This window comes from Sturnus vulgaris, chromosome 4, assembly GCF_052056855.1.
Source record: "Sturnus vulgaris isolate bStuVul1 chromosome 4, bStuVul1.hap1, whole genome shotgun sequence".
Taxonomy (NCBI): Eukaryota; Metazoa; Chordata; class Aves; order Passeriformes; family Sturnidae; genus Sturnus; species Sturnus vulgaris.
In genome coordinates, this window is record NC_142246.1 from 2,105,558 (window position 1) to 2,128,450 (window position 22,893).

General features: G+C 40.5%; 1 protein-coding gene across 2 annotated transcripts in view; it reads left to right on the top strand.

Moving 5' to 3' along the window:
• DNAAF9 (dynein axonemal assembly factor 9) overlaps positions 1-22,650 on the top strand; it is a 65,205-nt gene extending 42,555 nt beyond the window's left edge. For both annotated transcript variants that reach the window (XM_088162956.1, XM_088162957.1), the window contains exons 26-37: positions 703-791; positions 1,888-2,046; positions 3,878-4,003; positions 5,934-5,971; positions 10,145-10,280; positions 10,631-10,717; positions 12,179-12,285; positions 12,950-13,024; positions 13,178-13,380; positions 14,932-14,997; positions 15,318-15,411; positions 16,738-22,650. In XM_088162956.1, the coding sequence (XP_088019082.1) occupies positions 703-791; positions 1,888-2,046; positions 3,878-4,003; positions 5,934-5,971; positions 10,145-10,280; positions 10,631-10,717; positions 12,179-12,285; positions 12,950-13,024; positions 13,178-13,380; positions 14,932-14,997; positions 15,318-15,411; positions 16,738-16,850 (1,293 nt within the window). In that variant the 3' untranslated portion in view covers positions 16,851-22,650. The remainder of the gene's footprint in view (positions 1-702; positions 792-1,887; positions 2,047-3,877; positions 4,004-5,933; positions 5,972-10,144; positions 10,281-10,630; positions 10,718-12,178; positions 12,286-12,949; positions 13,025-13,177; positions 13,381-14,931; positions 14,998-15,317; positions 15,412-16,737) is intronic.
• Positions 22,651-22,893: the final 243 nt, after the last annotated feature.

Below are 22,893 nucleotides of genomic sequence, written 5' to 3' on the forward strand. Positions count from 1 at the left end.
AAATATTAATCATGCTCAGCCATGCTCTGCCTCCTCCTTCACTACCACCAGCTTTTTATCTTATTTTCCTGGTGATGTACTTCATTTTTTTCCATTTAAACATTCTTTTGGAAGTGCAAATGGCCTTTCAGCCTGATGAAATAGAGGCAGAAAATGAGGTTTAGATCTTTAAGTGAAGTGTTTTCTCTACTGTCCAGAGAGACTTTGCCCTAAATCAGCAGCTTGTTTTTATGAATTGATGAATAATTTAACTGAATTGTTCTCTGGAACATAAAAGTCCTTTAAATAGCATAGAGGTAGCACATGATATTTAACATTTGCTGATATTATCTGTACAACACTCCTTTCTCTATAGGGGCAATAACAATTGTCCAACTTAAGGCATGCTTTAAATAGCATTTTCAGACAAAATATTTCCTTGGAGCTTCCCAGCTTTTGAAATCTGCTGAAAACAGAGCCCAAGCAGCAGGAATAGAATCTTACCTTTGAATATTGCTGGGTTCAAAGACCATTCTGACAATTAATAAACCTTTAGGAACGCTTTAAAAATCTGATTTTAAGGTTGGTTTAACTGGGAATTTTTATAAAAGAAAGAAAAAAAAATTATGTGATTCATGGAAAACAGCCTTTTTGGTGTCTGCACCAGTGTTTCTGTGGTTATTTTGTGTTTACACTTCCCTTGGCCCTGTTGCTGTGTTGCAGGTGATCATCACCATCATCACTGGGCTGCCAGGGTGTCGTTCCAGTGACCTCTGTTCTTTCCTGGTCACTTTTACCAAGGAGCACGGGAGGTTAGTGCAGCTCTGCTTACACTGATCACCAAAAAAACCAGCTTGGCATGAAAGAAAAAAAAAAAATTATCACTGTTTCATTTTTTTTAAACCTGATTTCAGACTGCCAGGTAATTTTGCCCTTAAATTTATAGATTTAGAGAGAAAAACAACACAGAAGATTTCCTTGGTGCCTATTCCACGTGGTGAAGAGCTTCCATTTGTTGATTTATAGTGATTCTAAAATGCCTTTTATTTTTTTTTTTTTTGAGAGAAGATTGTACTAGCAGTCCTTACCACAGCACTGTTTTGAATTTAGCCTGATTTGAGGTACATTCAGGACATCTGTTGTATGGCAGTAAGATAAATCTGCTGTAGGAATTTGCCACTCTGTGTGTTGATAGAGCATCTGGAAAATAATAAAAAAATATCCTTTTAATTCTTACAGCCAAACACCTTAGCATTTAATCTTAGCCATGTTCTGCACTGTTTTTTTTTTTTTACTCTTAACTCAATGTCTTGATTTTACCAGGTTGAATCAGAACAGTTTTATGGTTTTGTTATAGGGCAGACATGTAAGGTGACTTTTGAAGGATGTGTAATAACACATCTCCTCATGTTTTCTGCAAATGTCATTGTTACTTTCCATTTTTGCAGTGAAATATTTTCATGTCCAGAGTCCTGAATTAGATTTGTCTAAATTTTTTGTTTACTGCATCACTGCCAGTGATCAGAATTACTCATATGATGCACAGCTTTCAAAAAGCTGATGAACATTGTTTTATTGAAAAACAACATAAAACACCCACAAACCCCTTTGGCAGTCATATAAAGAATGTGCTTATGCTGGAAATGATAGAAAAAAAATAGATTTAAAGAAATAGATTTAAAAGAATAATAGAAAGCCAAGTCAATTCCCCTTTTCCACGAGTGGAACGAGATCACCATGAGATGTGGAATCTTTGGGCTTGTCAAATTTTCATTTTGGTCTGTTGGTTCAGTGGAATCTTTGGGCTTGTCAAATTTTCATTTTGGTCTGTTGGTTCAAAATAGGAAGGAAGCAGAGCTGTTGTGTCACAGCACATGAACTGCTTTCCCTGTTTTGTGTCTGTTTCAGGTGGATTGTTTATCGACAGACCATGGATAGTCCTGAGTGTTTCAGTGCCTCTCACTTCCAGCGTTTCCTGACTGGGCTCCTGGAGGCCCAGCAGAACCTTGGGGTCCATCAGAACCCCCACAATGGGAAGAGCAGGAGGCTCCTGGTGGTGCTGCAAGGGTAAAGCTTGAAACTCTTGGGATTGTTGTGTGGAATAAGGGAATTCTGGTTTACCTATGGACCGAACTCAGATTTTGGGTTTTTTTTGTCCCTGTTGTTTTTTTGTTGTTCCTGGAGAAAAGGTGTCCTTAGCCTTCCTTCCATGTTCTGAAGCACTCACAGCCCATAATATCCCTGTGCTGATCCCAGGGTGGGCAGCAGGGGAGGGGGATTCTGCCCCTGTGCCCTGCTCAGGTGAGACCTCACCTGCAGAGCTGCCCCCAGCCCTGGGACCAACAGCAGGAGAACGTGGAGCTGCTGGAGAGAGTCCAGGGGAGGCACCAGAGATTCTCCAAGGGCTGGAGCCAGGCTGGGAGAGCTGGGAATGTTCCCCTGGAGAAGAGAAGGCTCCAGGGAGAGCTCAGAGCCCCTTCCAGAGCCTAAAGGGGCTCCAGGAGAGCTGGAGAGGGGCTGGGGACAAGGGATGGAGGGACAGGACACAGGGAATGGCTTCAGATTGAAAAAGGGGAGATTTGATTGGGATATTGGGAAGGAATTGTTCCATTTGAGGGTGGGCAGGCCCTGGCACAGGGTGCCCAGATTTGCTGTGGCTGCCCCTGGATCCCTGGAAATGTCCAAGGCCAGGTTGGAGCAGCCTGGCATAGTGGAAGATGTCCCTGATTGTTGCAGAGGGTTGAACTGAGATGACCTTTAAAGGTCTCTTCCAACCCAAACTATTCTGTGGTTCTGTGATTGTGATTCCAGAATTATCAGCAGAACTCAGACTGTCAAAAATCTCCCATTGCCTGATAGAGCAGGTGATAGCAGAGTAAGGCTTAGTGACATGTTTTGGATAAATGCCATTTTCCTTGTGGGATAAAGGTGAAGACTGAGCCACCTCTGTTTGACATTTCCATCTCCAATGTAGCATTTGAGAACCAGGATCACCTGCAGGATGTTTTCCCCCTCTGGTTCTGAGTCATTAAAAGGTGACATAAACCAGTGTGAGGGAGGCACTACCCTGACCTGGCTGGAATGATTTCCACTTTATCCTTTTCACTGAGGATTTACAAATGGAGCTCAGCATTTTCTTCATTATGATCCATTCTGATAGTGCTAAAAAACATCATTTTTTCCATATTGGAGCCAGATTGATTTATTTTTTATTGTGTAATTATTAGGGATGATATAAAGTCCAGTGATGGGCAAAAGAGCTGATACTCTGGTAGCAGCACTGGCTTCAGGAACACATAAATGGAGGTTTTTCATTCTTTCTAGATAGTTGGATATTGGTATAAACAGCTTTAGAGTAGCTGGAGTTCTCTAAATATCCCATTCAGTTGATAACTGACAGTAGAGGAAAGTTTGTAACTTTCTGAGAAATAACTACTTAAAATTAAAAGTGAGGTTCACCTAAGCCTTGATGTCATACAGAAATAAAATACAAAAGTCCTGATAAAAAATGATGCATAAATGATAGAAACATGTTTAAATTGGGATGCTGATAAATGAGAGGTGCTGTTATTTTATTCCCTTTTAAACTCAAATTGTGCTTAATTTGCTTGGCATTAGGATAAAATATTTGTGTTATATGGTGCTTTTTGTGCTTCCTGCAAGCTGGGCTTTCCAGTTGTTCAGTGCAAAGTTTACATTGCTTTTCTCTGGACTTGTTAATAATTTATTTTTAATGTAACTTCCAATCAGCTTGATTTGTCTGGATTTGCTTAATTTGTTTGGATTTGCCAAGTTCTGAGCTGCTTTCCATCTCTTTTGGCTGCTTTTTTAGAAATCCAGTTTTTCTTCTGTGTCCTTCTGGTTCTCTGAACTCATTTTTCATTTTGGTTTCTTGCAGGTACACTGATGTCATTGATGTTGTGCAAGCTCTGCAGACTCACCCTGACCCAGATGTGAAATCTTCTTTCATCATTGGAGCAGTCAACACTTGTGTGGAGCCTCTGAGCTGCTACATGGAACACAGGTGTGCCTGGAAATATTTTCACAAGTTTAAGAACAGATATGTCTATTTTTGATATCACTTTTATAATAATTAGTGGTTTGTGAGGGTTAAAAGCCACTGAACTGACTTAAATCTCAAAAAGCTGCTTAATAATCCACCTTGGAGGAACTTGGAAGTGCTGTTTGGTTTATCAGGATGGCACTTGATATATAATTATATAGAATATCAATAAAAGTTCAGCTCCTAGAAGAATAAACAAAAATTGTTTAAATACAAATCCTCTGCTTAAGGGCTTTGTAACTTTTGGACAGTCAATTGTCCTCTGAATAATTCTCTTTTTTGCAATGTTTTTATAAGTCAGACTAAAAACGGAGACGTGCATCTCACTTTGGGTTATCAATTCTGCCATTAATTTTGGATGTTTAAAAAGACTTTGCAGGATTAAAATATGGAATTTAAGGGAAACAACCCCTTCAATGGGGAAGAGAATGACAAAGCACGGAAGCCAAAAGCATTGCAAGTGTTAAAATCTGATATCCTGGGTTACTGCAGAGCCAGGGTGGGGAGGAAATGGTCACAGAGCCAAGTCACTGACCTTTTGCAGTACTTTGGTTTCATAGTAAATGTGTGTGCTCCAGACTTCCACAAACATGGAAATCGTTTGTCAGACCTATCTGTAAAATTGTAACACTCCAATTTTTTAATTATGCCTTGCAGCTGATTTGATAAAAGTAAGTTCCAGCAGTTAGAGTTTTCCGAGTTGGTAGCACTGCTTCTGTTTGTGATCAAACTGTGCATCACAGCTTAGAGATGAACTGCCCAAGCAGTTTCTGAAAGTGCATTCCTGACATTTCCTGGCTGTTCTCAAACACTAACCAATGTGCTGCTTGTGCTTTGCAGTAGTCAATAAATAGACCTTACCTTGCTGCTTCTTCTTGTCTCCTTGACAAAGATACCAAATAAATATTGAAAAATACATCAAAAATTGGTGAATTGATGCTGGAGTGCTGTTTAAACTTGTTCTTTCCATAATTATAGGAAAGACAAGTTCCACTTCTGTTGTATTTTTAACTTACTAACGTGTTACTAGTCATGGTACTGTGTAGTGTTATAGCAGCAGCCTGCACTCCTTTAACACTGTTTGTCTCCTGAAGTGCAGAAGCAATTGAAAGAAGAGGCTCAGCCTGTGCTGCAAATTATTTTTGTTTTGCTTTGGAGTTTGTTCTGATAAGAATTTACCAAATAGCCACACAGTGCCAAACCTTGCAGTTGGGAAGCTTTGGTTATTTCACTGTGAGAATGGATCAGAGTGGATTTCATGTGTGGCTTGGAACTTGCACTCAAGAAAATCAAACCCCTTTCCTGCCTCAGAGCTCACTGCTGTAGACATTCAGCTCTTCCATGAGCATGGGATGAAGCTTTTCCCCATTCTGAATTAGCAGACCCAGAGCAGGGGGGAGAGGGAATTGAAGGGAACAGGTAAAATACACTCCTGAGGTTTTGTATCCGTGATAAAATAAAGCTCATGAAAATAATTGTCACTCGTTTGATACAGCAGCAGAAATTGGCATTCTGTACATCCAGTCTTTCTATGGAAAGCTCCCACTCTTTGAAAGGCACTGTTCTTTAGGGCAAACTTTAAATTCCTATTGTTTAAATAAGAATTCAAATAACATTGAAGCATTTTTGACTCCTTAGAATACAGAATAAATTGCATCGTGGGAATTAGCTCTCAAGCCTATTGGAGAATTAAAACTATCTGCAAAACTGATTTTTGGGGGAAAAGTCCTAAAAGACATAACCTGTGAGGATGTTGCAGTTTTATGGATTTGAGGGAAAGAAGCATGAAAATGGTTTGGTTCATGAGACTCTGTCAGTGTCCAAGTCAATGTAAATGTTTTACTTAAATAATAATATCCATTCTTGATATGTGAACTTTTTGTTTTTTTAGGCTTCTTTTCCCCAAGTTCTTGGACCAGTGTTCACAAGGTATGTGTCACTTTTCCTGACTTTGAGCTCTACAGAACAATAACTGAGCCATGTGGCCAAATAAATATCTGTATTTCTTATTTTGTGCTATTAATGCACATAGCCAAAGGATCGTGATAAACTCTTGGAGGTAAGAACAGACAATCTCTGCCTACACTGTCAAACATCATGGCAGGAAATGAAAAAATTCTGGAGCATGATCCATTTGGAAGTCCTCATCTGCAGGATGGATTTTCTAAGACTATGAATTAAATTGCTCACCTTGAACTGCTGTAACTGGGAGTGAAATGGATTGGATTGGAGTTCCACCCTCCTTTGGGGATGTGTGAGGAAATGGAGCTTTCCTTTCATTTCTGCTCTCTTAGAAAGGGAGAAATGAGGGGTGTCCTTGTTCCCCAAATCCTCCTCTTGGTGTGGCCTGAAGGGTCCTTGCAGGGCTCATCTCACACTGCAGCTTATGTTTAGTTTTATATCCTGAAATGAATCACTTTGCCTGCATTGTCCTCCTTGTCAGGCTTGGCAATTAGGGCATCAATGGGACATGATCCTTCCTCAGCTGCCCTCAAATCCCTGCAAGTGTTCAAGGCCAGGTTGGCTTTATTTTGTTTATTTATTTTCATAATTTAAATGCAGTTGTAGGAGAATCAGAGTAGGATGCTGTGCTCTTCTTAACCCTTAAACTCTGATTGCTCTGCTTGGCTGTCAGAGTGGTGCCACTTCTTTTTCATGTGTGAAAAGAACCCTAAAGAATGAAATTCTGAACAAGCTGGACAGAAAGTTGGTGCTGTTACATAAATCAGAATTTTATTTGAAGAAAGAATTGTTGGTGCTCCAAATTGGGAAACTATCATGTGTACAGCCACGGGTAAAAATGAAGAGAGCAAAATGAAGAAAATCTTAAGAATATAAAGAATTATTCATAACTACACAGAAGTTAAAAGTGCAAAAATCCCTTTTTGTTTTATGAAAGAACAAATTAAAAAATACACAAAGCTTTATTTTTCTTAAAGTGAATTTGTACAGATTAGATTGGGTGAGAATTGGTCATTGTTGAAGGCAAACTGCAAAATGCCAGGACGAGAGTGGCTCATTTTCTTACAGTCAAAATACTGCAGGAATCACAAATACTGGAGGTTAGAGGAGTGTTCTTGTGGCAGGGAATAATTTCTGCATGTTGCAAAGTGTTGTCACCAATTCTCTGGTACAGAAAAGTTTCAGGAGGAAAAGTGTGCTTTGAAGTGAGATGTGGCAAACTTAAACTTTCCAGGCTGATGCAGAATTTACATCTGCATAATTCATAGAATCACTGACTGATTTGGGGTGGAAGGGACCTTAAAGATCAATTTGTCCCAACCCCTGCCATGGGCAGGGACACCTTCCACTATCCCAGGATGCTCCAGCCTGACCTGGACACTTCCAAGGTCTTTGTTCTGCTGGACATTGCACAGATCTGGAAACAGAACATGGTGGGTGTAAGAAAAGCCAAGTGCAGCCACAGGCAAGTAGGAATTAATTACAGTTTGGATTTGTACCTTCTCAGAATTATCTTCCAAATGTGAGGAGTGAGTTGGGTTTGCCTTTTGCTGCCTTTCTCTGCATCACAGAGGTCCCTGGGTGTGGTACCAATGTGACATTTTCCAAAATGTCTGTTTGGAAAGCCCCAGGACTCACAGAGGCAGGGACTGGGGAGAGCTGACAAAGCCTCGAGCAGAATGACCAACATGAGTATCCCATGCTTAAACTTGTCCAAAAAATCCTGCCACCGTCTGTGTGCTCTAATTCCCTTTTCTCTCTCTTTTTTTTGGTCTTTTTTTGTCTTTCTTTCCTTTCTTTCTTTCTTGCACAGAAGCAGTAAGATGATGCCTTCCTAGTCTAAGGGCACCCTGGCATTCCTTGTGAAACAATTTCATATAGAACACAAATTAAGACGTCACCATTGTTAAATTTTCCCATTGTAAGTTTAGGAGCAAAGAGGAGCCATTATTTTCTTCATACAGCATATGTATTTTTAATCCATCCCTCCTGTTCCTTTCCTGCTTCCATTGAACATGCTATTCCCCAGGCTGCAAGGGTTCTTTTCTTTAGAGGAGTGTATAAATAAAGATTTAAACAAAACTGGGTGGTCTTCAAAATGCATCTCTTAGAAACAGAGATGGCAGTGGCAATTTAAATAGAAAAGGTTAAATTGGTTCATTACTGAAGCTGTGGAGGCACCTTCCAGTTCTCAGCAAATTGTTTTGCTGTTGGATTCAACTCCCTGTCCATCAGTCTGGGGTCATGAACTGGTGCCTGTGATCCCAACACCTCCAGGATTTACAGCTGGGTGTGAGCAGAGGCAGAGGCTTCTCCTGCTCCCAGGCTTCTGTGGGAGTCCCCAGGGAGTGCCCTGGGCCAGGCACACAGGGAGCAGAGATGGATGGAGGAGGAGGAGATGAGGTGCAGAGGTGTGTGATCTGCTAGATTGGATTTTCCCACAATCTTTTTTTTTTTTTTTTTTTTTTTTTTTTTTTTTTTTTTTTTTTTTTTTTTTTTTTTTTTTTAACTTTGAGCTTTTCCAGCTTAATCCTTGACAGTTCTGGATCCTGTCCAAGGTGTGATGCTGCCACTTGTCACATGGTCTGGGTGGCATCTCTGTAGCACAACCACAGGGTGGTGGTGGGTGATTGAGAAATCCCAGAATGGTTTGGCTTGGAAGGCACCTCAAAGCTCATCTCCCATGGGCAAGGACACCTTCCACCATCCCAGGCTGCTCCAAGCCCCATCCAACCTGGCCTGGAATATTCCAGGCATGAAATTATTACCTTAATCATGGTATGATTATCTTATTCATATTTTTGTCCTTATTTCATCATGAATATCCCCAAACTCGATATCATTTCAAGCCTGCACATGGCATAAATTTCAAAGGGTGCTTGCTGTTCTTCCCTTTCCCCCCTCCTCCAAGAGCAAGTGTGTACTGGAGAAACATGGATATTCCAGAAATTGGAGTGGAAAATTCTGTGCAAGATTAAAAGAAAAGAGAAATAAAGTGATGGAGATTTGTGCTGTTAGCAAAGTTCTGACGTGGAAGGGTCAGTGATGCAAAGAGCAGTGACTGGGAGTGTGTGGTGTAATGGAAGTGCTCCAGAAATATTTGGTGCAGGAATTGGTGTGTAAAGCAATTTTTGCACGGATTAATGTGATTTTAAGATTTGTGTGAAGACCAGGAATTACTTCAGGCAGCAGATCAGGTGTGATCAGTTGTTTCAACTTTGCTTTGAATAGTTGGAGGCAGAGGAAATGCATCCTGGCTCAGTTGTTCATGGATTTTGGAAATTTTCTGTTCTTCCTTCCACTCCACTTGTAGTCACAGGAAAGTGTCAGACAGGGCTGCACATCTTGAGCAAAGAAATAACATTTATTGTAAAATGACAGAATTGTTTAGGTTGGAAAAGACCTCAAAGATCATGAAACCCAATCATCAACCCAGCACCACTGCCCTGGGCAGCTGTGCCAGGGCTTTACAACCCTTTTCATGAAGAAATATTTCCTAATTTCTCATCTAAACCTCCCCTGGCACAACTTGAGGCCATTTCCTTTCTGTTTCCTCTCCATCCTCACACATCCTAGGGAGTCACCAAGTGTTGCCACTGCAATGTCTTTGAGGAACTGACCTGAAACTCAAATCATGTATCCTATAACTGAAATTAACTGGATGGTTATCTGTTATTTTTTTGATGACTCATAGGTTCAGTCTTGCTGTCTGAATACCCTTTGGAGTCTTTAAAGACAAAAAATAAACCTAAACCCTTCTCTTCTTTTTGGAAAAGAGATCTAGAATAGTGATTTTTAGCTTTTTAGTCTCTTACTGCATGTTGAGTTCAACAAGAGATTTTACACCTTGGTGTTCTGGTTTGTTTTTTTTTTTAAACTAGTCCTGCTCAAATTGATTCTTGTATGGATTTGTTGTTTTCATTAATCGATTCTATGGATTGAGTCTAAATCAATTCTATTAGATGAAAGCTTCTCTGCTTGGTTTTTTTTGTTGTAGTGGATTTTCTTTTTCTCTTTAATGAAAGAATGCAGCGAGAGGGAATGAAAACAAGAATGGTTGGACTATCACTGAATGGTTTATTAGTCACTGTTTCCATGCCTGAACTGTGTAAATTACCCCTTGATTTCCTTTCCTCCCAGGACTGGTGAGTAACGTGGTTTTCACAAGTCATGCCACGGAGCAGAGGCACCCACTGCTCGTGCAGCTGCAGAGCCTGATCCGAGCTGCAAATCCTGGAGTTTCCTTCGTGCTGGCAGAAAATGGAATTGTAACGAGGTAACATTAATCAGGATTGATGGCTTTTGGCACAAAGGCCACGAGCTCTCACAAACTTCTCCTCTCTTGTTTTTTTTTTACTCTGGTGATTTATAGGAAGGAAATGCAGATTTTTCTTAATTGCTTCTCGTGCAAAAGGGATTTTCCCTTTACATTTATGGGCATATAAATACAGGGATAAGGAAATGTGTTTTGTTTGCAGAGTGTGATTTATGTTACTGTTACTGCCATACTAAAGGAACAGTGCTCTTAATTTTACTGTCACTAGCACATTATGTTTTATGTAAGTAGATAGTGGCCATTTTATTTAACTTAGAAAATGAAAAATCTTCATTTTTATCTCTTTACAGGAACGAGGATATTGAATTAATTCTCTCAGAAAGCAGTTTTTCAAATCCTCAGATGATGAGAGCTCGATATTTAATGTACCCTGGCTGGCAAGTATCTAGACTGAGAAGTATTAAAACTATTTTTCTAATTAACTTGAAGATTAAAATGTTTCACTAACTTCATTTATATTTTTTTTTTTCTAAGACTACTCATTTGGAACAGGCAGCAGCTTCGTAAATCATTTTTAAGAGAGCTGATGATTATTCTTAGTGGATACAAGATTGCTGCCCTTTTATGGGGGGGAAAAAGCTCCTTTCTGGCCACCATTTAAATCAATGGCAAGATTACTGTTGCTTTCCAGAAGAATAGGCAAGAACCCTTTGGGAATAAACTGGGAAGGATTGGGATGGGTGAGGTCAATAATGACTGAAGTAATTTCATCCTGACAGCTATTGAGCATTACTGGAATGAACTTGCTCTGTCAGTCTGGCCATTAGCAGAACAATTATTCACAAAACCCAGGGACCTCAGTGACAGCCTTGGCACAGCTGAGCCCACAAACCCACGTGGCACCAAACTTTCCACTGAACACCGAGGGACATTTCTCCTGCCTCAGGGCTCCTCACACACATCTTGTTGCAGTTATCTGTGCTGCACCTTTTTGGCACAAATCTGCAGCTGTCAGCCATCATTAACTCCTGGCTGACTGATGACTGAAACATCATTTATTTATCTATCATACCTTGCTGTCCTCTCTATCTCTTCATTAATAAATTTGGTTTTGAATTGGATGCAAGTAGCCAAGTAAAGCTACTGGAGTGAACCAGCACAAGGCTTTTGAGGATATTGAATTCATATCATCAGAGCTGCTTGTGGGTTGCATGGAGCCAAAGAGAGAGGGCAGGAAAAGGAAGTATTTCAAACTTTTGGGCAGCTGTTAATCTATTTGATGACAGTATGAAAGAATTGGATCTGGCTAGTGTGGAAGAGAAAGAAAGAAGAGCAGGAAGAGCATTAAAAGCATCCAGGGATATCTGACTGCAGCCTTGCAGTACCTAAAGAGGGCTCTATAAAAGGAGTAGAATGAGTTTTTACATGGGTAAATGGTGACAGGACAAAGGAGAAGGGGTTTAAGCTAAAATAAGAGAGATTTAGATGAGATGTTAAGGAAAATTCTTCCCTGTGAGGGTGAGGAAGCCCTGGCACAGGGTGCCCAGAGAAGCTGTGGCTGCCCCTGGATCCCTGGAAGTGTCTAAGGCCAGGCTGGACAGGGCTTGGAGCACCTTGGGATGGTGGAATTTGTCCCTGCCCACGATAGGGGTGGAATGAAATGACTTTTAAGGTCCAATTCCGACTCAAACCATTTCAGGACTCTGTGAAAAGGAGCCCCGAGTGCTTTGACCAACCTAATGCTGTTGGCAGCACATTTTCACGGAGAAGAAAACTCTGTGTTTTCCTTCCTGTGAGAGCAAGGCTCACGTGTGATGAAAGAGCAGATGTTCTTTGTTGGAGAGAAGCAGAAGCTCCTGTGATTTCTGTGTGTTGAAGGTGTTTGTTGTTGTCTCCAGGTACGAGGGGAAATACGGGGCTGGGCCCGTGTTCCCTCCCATGGTTCAGATCTGTGTGTGGTTCAGTCGCCCTCTGGAGAAAACAAGATTTGTGACCAAGTGCAAAGGTACCAATGAACTTTGCCTGACTTGATTGAAATCCAAGTTTGGGATGCTGAGGGATAGAGGGGAAGGAAGGCACTGACGTAAGGCAATTATTTAATCACTGCTGATGTTCAATTTTAATTGAATACTCAGCTTTCCTTCCTAAAAGTACAGTAAATTCTGTTCCTTAGTGTCTGCTCTGGAAAATTGTCCCATGATTTTTGTTCAGACGAAAATCTAATTGAATTTTTGGTTTTTAGGACTGAGACAACTTCCTATGTTTGCTTTTTATTTTATGTTTCATTGTATTTGGTAGTGTTGAAATAGAGTTTTATGAGTGACCATCAGCTTCTACTTTTTATGCCAAGTAATTCTTTGTAGCTGCTAGAAAACAGGCTCAGCTTTAGAGTAGATACATTATCAAGCCCCTCCTTCTCTCCTTAGCCAAGTAGTGTTAAAGAGGAGGATTTTACCTCCCACATACACTGTGAGAGTTCCTTATGCCAAACTCCATGGCAGAGAATGAGAGATAAATAATACTTAGTGGGACTCCAAGGGACAGGGCAGCTTTTCCTTTGGAAGCACTGGGATGTGGATTAGAGATGAGTTGCACAGGTTTTGCCAGAAGCTCCACCAAGGAGAAGAAAAATAAGTTGAGATAATCTGTTTGTCTTCTGTTTCAAACAGCAATTAAGTCGTTGCTCAAGCCAAGTCCTTTTTCTGGAAACATTTATCACATCATGGGCAAAGTGAAATTTTCAGGTAAGGGAAAATTACTCCTGAGGTGTTGTGATCACACTGCATGTTATGGGTACTTAAAAAAAATATTTCTTTCCTGGATTCTGTCTGCATCAGAGTTGATGTTAGATTAGATTAGCAATTATCAGACCCTTCCTTCTGTCTTCTCCTTGTTAGATGCTGATAAAGTCATTGAAGTCTGTCACAACACAGCAGCAAATTCCCTAAGCCTGGTGCCTGTTCCAGAGGGGCCAACTCCTCCTGATTCCAGAAATGATCCCAGAGACTGCAGCAGTCAGCAGGAATATTTCCTTGTGTTCATTGGCTGCTCCCTGAAGGAAGAAGATATCAAAGATTGGCTCAGAGAAACTGCAAAGCAGGTTTGTGGGCAGGTTTCCTTTTGTTCAGTGCTTGGCATTTCTTAACAATTAAAAGAAAAATCCAGGTGTCTCAGTGAAAACGTTTGGGTTTCTTAATTAATCTCTTTTTTTTTTTTCTTCTACCAAGCTATTGACATTCTAGGGTGCAAATGGATTTCAGGAAGGGGACTAAGAGTTTACAAATGTGTGTTGTAATCTCTGTATTGTTTTAGGGCTTGCTACAGCTTATTCATGGATTGATCTGTTCTTGAATGCTTGAGCAAATGGATTTTGTCCAGGATAAACACAGGATGATTTAGCTGAGCTGTGATTGCCAAGGGCTGAAGTGTGCTATGAAATAAATCTTCTTCAAATACCTGAATGCTGGCAAAGCTGAAAATTTGTTTTGATTCACTAAATTAAACCTCCTTGGAAGTAATCCACAGAAATAGAGGGGGTAGAGTCTTGTTCATTTTGTCATCCTTAATTAGTCAAGTGTATTTCTGCATGGCTGATGTATCCATGCAGTAATGAGTAGGGAACAGGGAATGTGGCTGTTGGAGGAAGCTCAGAAGGCACAGTTTGCACAGAGGGGCTGCCACAGCTGAGTGATGGAATCACAGATCCATAAAATCCTGGAATGGTTTGGGTTGGAAGGGATCTTAAATCCCATCCAGTTCCACCTCTCTGCCATGGACACTTTCCATTATCCCAGATTGTTCCAAACCCTGCCCAGCCTGGCCTTGGACACTTCAGGGATGGGGCAGCCACAGCTTCTCTGGCCAGGCTGTGCCAGTGGAACTTTTTGGAACATTTGTAAATTAAAAATGCTCCATGCTACTTGTGTATGGATTAGGATTTGCACAGTATTCCCTGTAAAAAATTTGGGTAGGAAGGGAACAGTGTTTGCTGCAGACTGTGGCTGGAGCAGTTGCTAAGGTTTGAAGATTTCTGAGGTTCTCATCTCCTGTTCCCCTGTGTTAATTCAGGGAATTAATTCATTTTCTGTGCTGATTATCTCATGCTCTGTACTTATCACAGGGGTAATACATGGAGACAAATGCTTTGCCATGTAAGAAAAAAAGCTCTTTGTGGAATACTACTTAAATTTTATGAAAACTTGGAACTTAAATGCTTATCTCAAGTGTGAAGTGTTTCCTCTTTGAGCAATTCAAGGCTATAAACACTTTTTGTACAGTCATGGCTAATTGAGGGTTTCAGATAGCTTTAAGAGTTACCACATGCTGCAAGAAAGAAAAGGATTACAGAATTTCTCTGGCTCAAAACTAAGTTGTTTTTCTGTTCCTGTGCCAGCTTTCTTACAGTAAAGCTGTATTTAAATTGTCTGGTTTAAGTACTTACAGAATTTTAAATTTCTGAGTGTTTTCTTTAAGATCAGGGAATTTTTACTTCATAGAACTGAATAATTTTAGAAATGAATTTTTGAAATGCATGCTTCTGTTTGGTGGTTTGGGTTGGGTTTTTTTTTTGTTGTTGTTGTTAATTTATTTTTAAACTAAGTTGTGATATCACATTGTCACTCATATCACTGGAATCTCCTTCTTCATACAGAAACCTCAGAGGAAAGCCCTGAAAACCAGAGGAATGTTAACTCTTCAGGAAATCAAAAACATTCATGTGAGTAACAGCAATCATTTACAAACCCTTCTTTTGGCTGATTTCCCTGAAATATCCATCTGGATGACAGAGCACCTGCCACAGCAAGTGTGCTGAGCACTAAATTATTAAAATACTTATGGAGGTGCTTGGAGCACAAATGGAGCTGTCCAGGAGTGATTTGAGAGAAAAATCTGTTCTCAGAGCTCCAAATTCACTCTGGAAAGTAGAAGAAGGTGTAAAATTTGTTTGCTCTCATGTCCTTTCCATTTTCTTTTATCTTTTTGAGTTTGTAAAGACTGTCCTTACAGGTGTTTAATTTAAATTCTTTCCTACTGCAGGTGAAACGTCACTTGGATCCACTTCCAGCTGGTTATTTTTACAATGGGACTCAATTTGTGAATTTTTTTGGTGACAAAATGGATTATCATCCATGTATCCTTTCAAATGGGGAGTTTTTGGGGAAAGTTTTAGGGAAGCAATGAACTGTGCAGCTCTGAAATGTAAAGTGTCAAAGCAGATATGGTAAAGAGCCAATTCTTTGCCAGCTAAGCTTAGTGTTCAAACCTTTTCTGAGAGATAAGATCTCAGAAACAGAATAGAACCAACAAAACAAACCTCAAACTGCCCATGAGCTCACCCAGGGAATAATTTATGGACCACAGCTTGTCAAAGAAATACTTTTGCAACCAAATAATGCTGTAATAGCACTGAATGCCTGGGCACACTGATAAAACTTCCAAATGAATGTAATTTCATGTGTGCACACACTCAAGTGAAAACAATCATGTTTTTGTGCTTAGTATTACCCTGGCATTTCCTTTGCCAGGGTTCCAGTGTATTCCTGTTGTCACCACCTGGGGACATGGATCAGCTTTAATGATTCTGTGATTCTCTCATTTTCATAACCTCCTATTGCTTTTGTCTTTGGTCACTGACTTCCAAATTGGTTTTATATTCCCAGTTTACTTTTCATTGTAACTTCACCAAACTTGGTGAAAATCCCAGGTGGGTTCTGCTTTGGAATAAGAACAGACTTGAACATTTTAAACCAGCAGATTTCTGTCTGCAGGGCACAAAACCCAACAGCAAACTTGGACTTCAATATTCACTGGAAAATTATTGTTTTCCCATCCCTGGGAGTGTCCAAGGCCAGGTTGGAGCAAGCTGGGATAGTGAAAGGTGTCCCTGCCTATGGCAGCAGGTGGAATGAGATGGACTTTAAGCTCCTTCCATCCCAAACCATTCCAGGATTCTTCACCTCCCCCTTGGTGTTTGGCAGTGAAAGCTGCAGGCCTGGTTATCCCTTTCTGGGGAATTTGAATTTTGGGCAGTTTTAGAGTTCTGCTTCAGCAGAACAGCTGGAAATGTGTTCTCAGAGTCACTGAATGGTTTGGCTTGGAAGGGACCTTGAAGCTGATCTTGTTCCAGCACCTTCCAGGCATGGGGAGTCCAAAACCTCTTTGGGCAACCTGTGCCAGGGCCTCACCACCCTCCCAGGGAAGAATTTCTTCCTGACATCCCATCTAACCCTGCTATGGTTCTGCTGTCCTTAAATCCTTCCTCCTGGCTGGGAAATATCCCTTTATGCCCTGGGAACCCTGAGTTGGGGTAGCTCTGACTGTAGAATTCCAGAAAGTAATATATTGAATTTCTGCTTTCACTGAGTGTCCCAGAACTGACCCTTCCTTCAAACCTGGATGTTCTTTTTTACTAAAATTCCATTTGCACAAATATTCTTCCTTCACCTTTCCCAACCAGTAATGGACCAGTTCATGAATGATTACTTGGAAGAAGCCAACAGGGAAATTGAGAAGTACAACAGGGAGCTGGAGGAGCAGGAGTACCACGACCTCTTTGAGCAGAAGACTTAAGCACGTGGGTCCTTGGTGTTTCTGACCTCATGTCAGGAACCAAAAATGCTATTTTGTCCTTCTGGCTCACAAGAAATAGAGTGAAACATCTGTTTTCAGCACTCCTTCCCAAACTAAGGGATTATTCCCCTAAGGTTGGCATTTAACACAGTAACTGCTTAGCTGTTTGTACTGTCAGGTTTGCTTCCACTTCACCTTAATTCCAGACTGTACAAAGCATCACCTGGAATCTCTGGCTTGTGGTGGAAACATGGGAAAAAAAAAAAGAAGAAGAAGGAGGAAAGAAGCAAAACTGGATTTAATTTCCTAAAAGGTCAGAATGTAATTGTGGAATTGGGCCGTGGTGCAGATATCAAACAATCCTTGGGTGTCCCTTGGAAATCACAAGAGCAGGGGGGGAATTCAGGATTGTGGGATTGGGGTGTTCCCAAAGCGAGAAATGGGGGAACAGACTTTGAAGAGTCCCCAATCCCAGAACTGTTTGGGTGTTCCCAAAGCAAAAAATGGGGGAATAACTAAAAGAATTAGAAGAATCTCTAAGCCCACAACTGCTGGGATGTTCCCAAAGCGAGAAATGGGGGAACAATGGGAAAAACTCAGAACTGGGTCCCTAATCAGCAGCTGTTGGGATGTTCCCAAAGTGAAAAATGGGGAAACAGTGGGGAAACCTCAGAATTGGGTCCCTGATCCCACAGCTCTTGGTGTGTTCCCAAAGCGAGAAATGGGGGAACACTTTCTCAGAGTCCCTGATCCCACAGCTCCTGGGATGTTCCTGAAATGAGAAATGGGGGAACAGTGGGGAAAACTGTGAAGAGCCCCTGATCCCAGAGCTGTTGGTGTATTCCCAAAGCAAGAAATGGGAGAATGATTCAAAAACTTAAAAATTGCTGAATCTGCAGCTGTTGGGATGTTCCCAAAGCGAGAAATGGGGGAACATTGGGAAAAACTCAGAACTGAGTCCCTAATCCCACAGCTGCTGGGGCATTCCCAAAGTGAAAAATATGGAAACAGTGGGAAAAACTCAGAAGAGTCCCTAATCCCAGAGCTGTCAGGATGTTCCCAAAGCGAGAAATGGGGGAACAGTGGGGAAAACTCAGAATTGAGTCCCTGATCCCACAGCTCTTGGTGTGTTCCCAAAGTGAGAAATTGGGGAACACTTTATCAGAATCCCTGATCCCATGGTTTTGATGTATTGCCAAAGTGAGAAATTGGGGAACAGAGGGAAAAACTCAGATGAGCATCTAATCCCACAGCTGCTGGGATGTTCCTAAAGCGAGAAATGGGGGAACAGTGGGAAAAATTCAGGATTGAGTCCCAAGATTCCAGAGCTGTTGGTGTGTTCCCAAAGCAAGAAATGGGACAATGATTAAAAAATCTAGAATCCCTGAATCTGCAGCTGTTAGGATGTTCCCAAAGTGAAAAATGGAGGATCAGTGGGGAAAACTCAGGATTGGGTCCATGATCCCACAGCTCTTGGTGTGTTCCCAAAGCGAGAAATGGGGGAGCACTTTCTCAGAGTCCCTGATCCCACAGCTGCTGGGATGTTCCTAAAATGAGAAATGGGGGAACAGTGGGGAAAACACAGAACTGAGTCCCTAATCCCACATCTGCCAGGGTCTTCCCAAAGTGAAAAATGTGGAAACTGGGGAAAAAACTCAGAAGAGTTCCTAATCCCAGAGCTGTCAGGATGTTCCCAAAGCGAGAAATGGGGGAACAGTGGGGAAAACTCAGAATTGAGTCTCTGATCCAGGAGCTCTTGGTGTGTTCCCAAAGCGAGAAATGGGGGAACACTTTATCAGAGTCCTTAATCCTAGAGCTGCTAGGGTGTTCCCAAAGTGAAAAACGTGGAAACAGTGGGAAAAAACTCTGAAGGATCCCTAATCCCAGAGCTGCCAGGATGTTCCCAAAGCAAGAAATGGGGGAACAGTGGGGAAAACTCAGAATTGGGTCCCTGATCCCACAGCTCTTGGTGTGTTCCCAAAGTGAGAAATGGGGGAACACTTACCCAAGTCCGTAATCCCACAGCTGCCAGGGTATTCCCAAAAAGTGAAAATTGTGGAAACAGTGGGAACGACTCAGAAAAGTCCCTAATCCCAGAGTTGTCAGGATGTTCCCAGAGCAAGGGATTCAGGAACAGTCCCACCCCCACCCTTGCCCGGGCACAGCCCATCTCAAAACCTCAGCACAGTTTGAGTCTGCACTCGAAATTCTGACTTTAAAGAAAAGCTATTTATACATTTCAGGGTGAAATCAGTGGAGAAATCTTAATTTCTTCCCAGTGCTCTCATTGGGATTCTGGAAAATATTTCCTTGCTGGCAGCAATGTGCACCTTGCTGTTGCTTAGATTATCCCTGGAGGATTCCTATTTCAGTCCTAAAAATTAAGCGAGGCGAGGCAAGGAGGGGATTCTTCAGCTGAAGAATTCCTTTTCACAAAGATGAGTGATTTCCAAAGGTAAAAAATAGCAAAGGATGTTACTTGAAAGAGGCAGGATCACGTTTGTGGAGCTTCCAGAAGAGTTTGCACACTGTTAACATTTCACTGTGCTGGTGAGAAAATCAGCTTTTAAGTACTTGCAACAGAATTTTTATTGTTCCTAAATGATAGAACAGGAATGCTGGCAGCCTGTCCTGACTTAATTCAGTATCATTTTAAAGGAAGCTTTATAAATCCCTGACTGAAGGATTATAAAGTACCTTAGCAGCTACTTACAGGTAATTATTGGAGTTTATTTGAATAAGCTGATTATTGTGGCATGCATGTGTTCAGAATTTAGGTGAGAACAGCCCAGCAGGAATTGTTTTATTTTCATATTCCTTTGCCTTAGGGACAGCTCAATCTTTTACTGCAACTGCAGCTTTTCTTTATGACCAGATGTTTGTGATACAGGAAGAAATGGAATGAAAAAATCTCTTGCAGGAGACTTAAAATATTTCAAATGTATCTGCACAGCCTCATCCCGTGGCAGGAAAATGAGATTTAACCCCTGCCATCAAACCAGATGCTAAATTAGAGTTTATGCTTTACTAAAGAGATGTATTTTTTACCTTTGGAATATAAAATAAGTGAAATTTCAGTGACCCGAAGCACATTTTAGGTGGCTTTGGTCTTCATTGCTGGGTGTCTGTCCTGTGAGTGTTCCACAGTGCAGGGGTGGAATTCCAGGTGCTGCAAGCTGGGATAGAAAAAATATTGCTAAGGTTTCATCCCTCACTTTTCCTCCTAGATATAAAAAAGCTGTCTGAATCGAATACTTTAATATTTTGTTTTATTTTTTATTTGCACACCACGAGACTTTATATAAAAAAAAAAACCTACTTGTATCCTGTTAGAGGCCAGTAAAAGCCAGCAATTAGTTTGTGTTTTTAGGCTTTCCTGGGTTATTCCCTGGATCACAAGTGTGGAGCATCCTGATAAAGCTCGTGAGTTTTATCTATGCATGGCTAAATTTTAGTCTTAATATCCTGTAGTGCCTGTAGAGCAAAGGTAGCTAGCAGTGGGTTTGGGAGGGGAGGAGCTGCCAGGGGTTTACAGCTAAATCCACTTGGTTGCATGAAATTCTTTCACAGCCCAGAATTTTTTAGGAATCCCAAAATTCTGGTGGTAGAGCTGCAATGGAAATGGAACTCCCAATTGGAATTGCTTTGCCAATGAATTCAGTGTAAACCCAGCTGTTCCAGTCCCAGTTCTCTCATCTGCAAAGCCATATTTTTTAGAGTAGTGGGATGTTGATGTGGGAAGAAATTCCAGTGTTTGGGACAGCAGGCACGTGGTGGAGGCTTTGTCTCAACTCCTGAGTGGATACAGAGTAGATTTAAGTGCAATTGATTGAAAAATAGATGAAGATGCTGTAGCTGATTTTTTTGCTCTGCTGAACTCTTTTTAAGAACTCCAATTTGTGCAGCTCTCAAATCAATATAAATGGGGCTGATCCAGCTGGAATTCCAAGCCCTGTGAACAAAAAACAAGACAAAACAAAACAAAAAGAAATAATTGGGGTATGACTGTGCAAATTGAGCTGTTCCTTAAAAATTGGAGCAGAAGAGCTCGGAACAAAGGCCTAGAACCCTCCTGTGCTGTGCTGCATGTGCTCTATGGTCATAGCTGTGTATTACAAAGACCTTTCACCAGACTGGTACTGGCTCAATTCATGTATTTTGGTATTTGAAAGAAATTGATTACCTCAATTTTTATCATTTATTTTTGAACTGTGACTTTCAACCAGAACGAAAAAGAAAAAAAAAAAAAAAAAAAAAAAGAAGAAAAATACCGAAATAATGAAACTGTGACAATGGTATCCTTTAAATGTAGTAGTGCCTTGGAGATGACACCATTTATTCCCCAAATAAATGGATGTCAGGGGTTGCATCCCCCCTCTTTTTTTTTTTTTTTTTTAAAGGAAAATAACGGTTTTGGTGAAAGGACTTAAAAATTTAACCTAGTGACAAATATTAGCACAAATGGTTAAACTGTTTAAAAGAAAACTCTTTGAGGACTGAAATATGTAAATGCCTGATGCTGCTGCTGTTGAAGAGCAGTTGCTGATTTTTTGGGAGTCGATTCTAACAATCAGCAGCGCTTTTTGAATTTTTTTTTATTTTTTTTATTTTTAGAAAAGTGTAACTTTTGTACTCTGGTCAGAGCTGTTTTTGTACTGTGTGGAATCCCCAGCTCAGGGGATTTGGTGTCCTCACTCCTTTGGAAATCGAAGTGAGGATGGAGCCACTCCGAAGGATTGAGGTTTGAATTATTTTTTTTTTTTTTTTGCTACTGTATAATTAAAAAAAAAAAAAAACAACCAACAAAAGCACCATTTCTAACCCACTGATGTTTGGATACAGCAAAAGTGCCATTACAACTTTCCTTTCCTCTTTTTTACTGTACTTGGAAAAATTTGTGTCCAGGCATTCCTGATCTTGGGAAGTGCTGAAGAGTCCTCAAGGGGTTTCCACGCTTTGCTGACCTTTGTTAGCAGCTTGTGGTGGTGTTTTTTGTTTTTTTTATTCTTTCTCCTCACCGAGAATGAGTGTGATCAGAAGTTACTGAAGTTATAGGCATTCAAATGTGACAAACTTAGCAGGGGAACTTTTGCAACTTGGAGCTGCTCTGCAATCTGGGAGTATTTGAATTTTAAGCTGTGCAATTTGGGATTAATCCAGTTTTTTTACACTTTGCAATTAACACACCGGATTGCAGGGAGGAGTTAAAAGTTGCATGTGAGGGTTCCCTAATAAGTTGAGGTGTTTTGTTTTTTTTTTAAAAAAAAAATTATTGTTATTTTTTAATTGAAACTTGTTTGAATTTGCACAGATTTAAGCTCTGGAATACTTTGGTATTCTTGAAAAGGGAAAAAAAAAATTGTGACTAGTATAGTGAATTGTGAACTGTGAGTTGGTAGAATCACAAGGTTGATCTAATCTTAGGTTGTTAAAAACGTACCTCAGAAAGCTCATGAGAAATTGCTTCATTTTTACACAACAGCCACATCCTAATGTAACACTTCTCACTTTACAATGTGCCAAAATTCACTTTTATACTAGTTCTCAATGCTTTAATATTTGCAACTCTTAAGTTAAAAAACGTGTTATTTACAAACACTACTGTAACTTCAGTTCAGCTGAATGGTGTGATTGAAGCTTTTTGCCTCTCGTATTTATTACACAACTTGATTCAGTAAATATAAAATGACCTTTCCATTTATTTTTGTATTGTTTTACATGTTTATACCTGCAGTTTGTGTGACTTTTACACCTGTAACTCAGATGTGATGGAAAGAACCAATAAACAGTATCCATCCACTGCCTGGCTTTGACTCCTTTAATAAACTCACAGGTTCCTAAACTGGAATTTTTAAGCTTTGAGTGGTTTTCATTTATTAATTGTTAAGCTGGCAAAAAGGTGAGTTGTTTATATTCAAATTAAAAGATAAGAAGTTAAGGTTTTGTGTTTTGTTTTTTTTTTAGCTGCTGTTTTAAGTTTAGACCTTCTTGCTTGGGTTTTTAATTGGGTAAAATTCAAACTAGGAGGAGATTAATCAGTTTT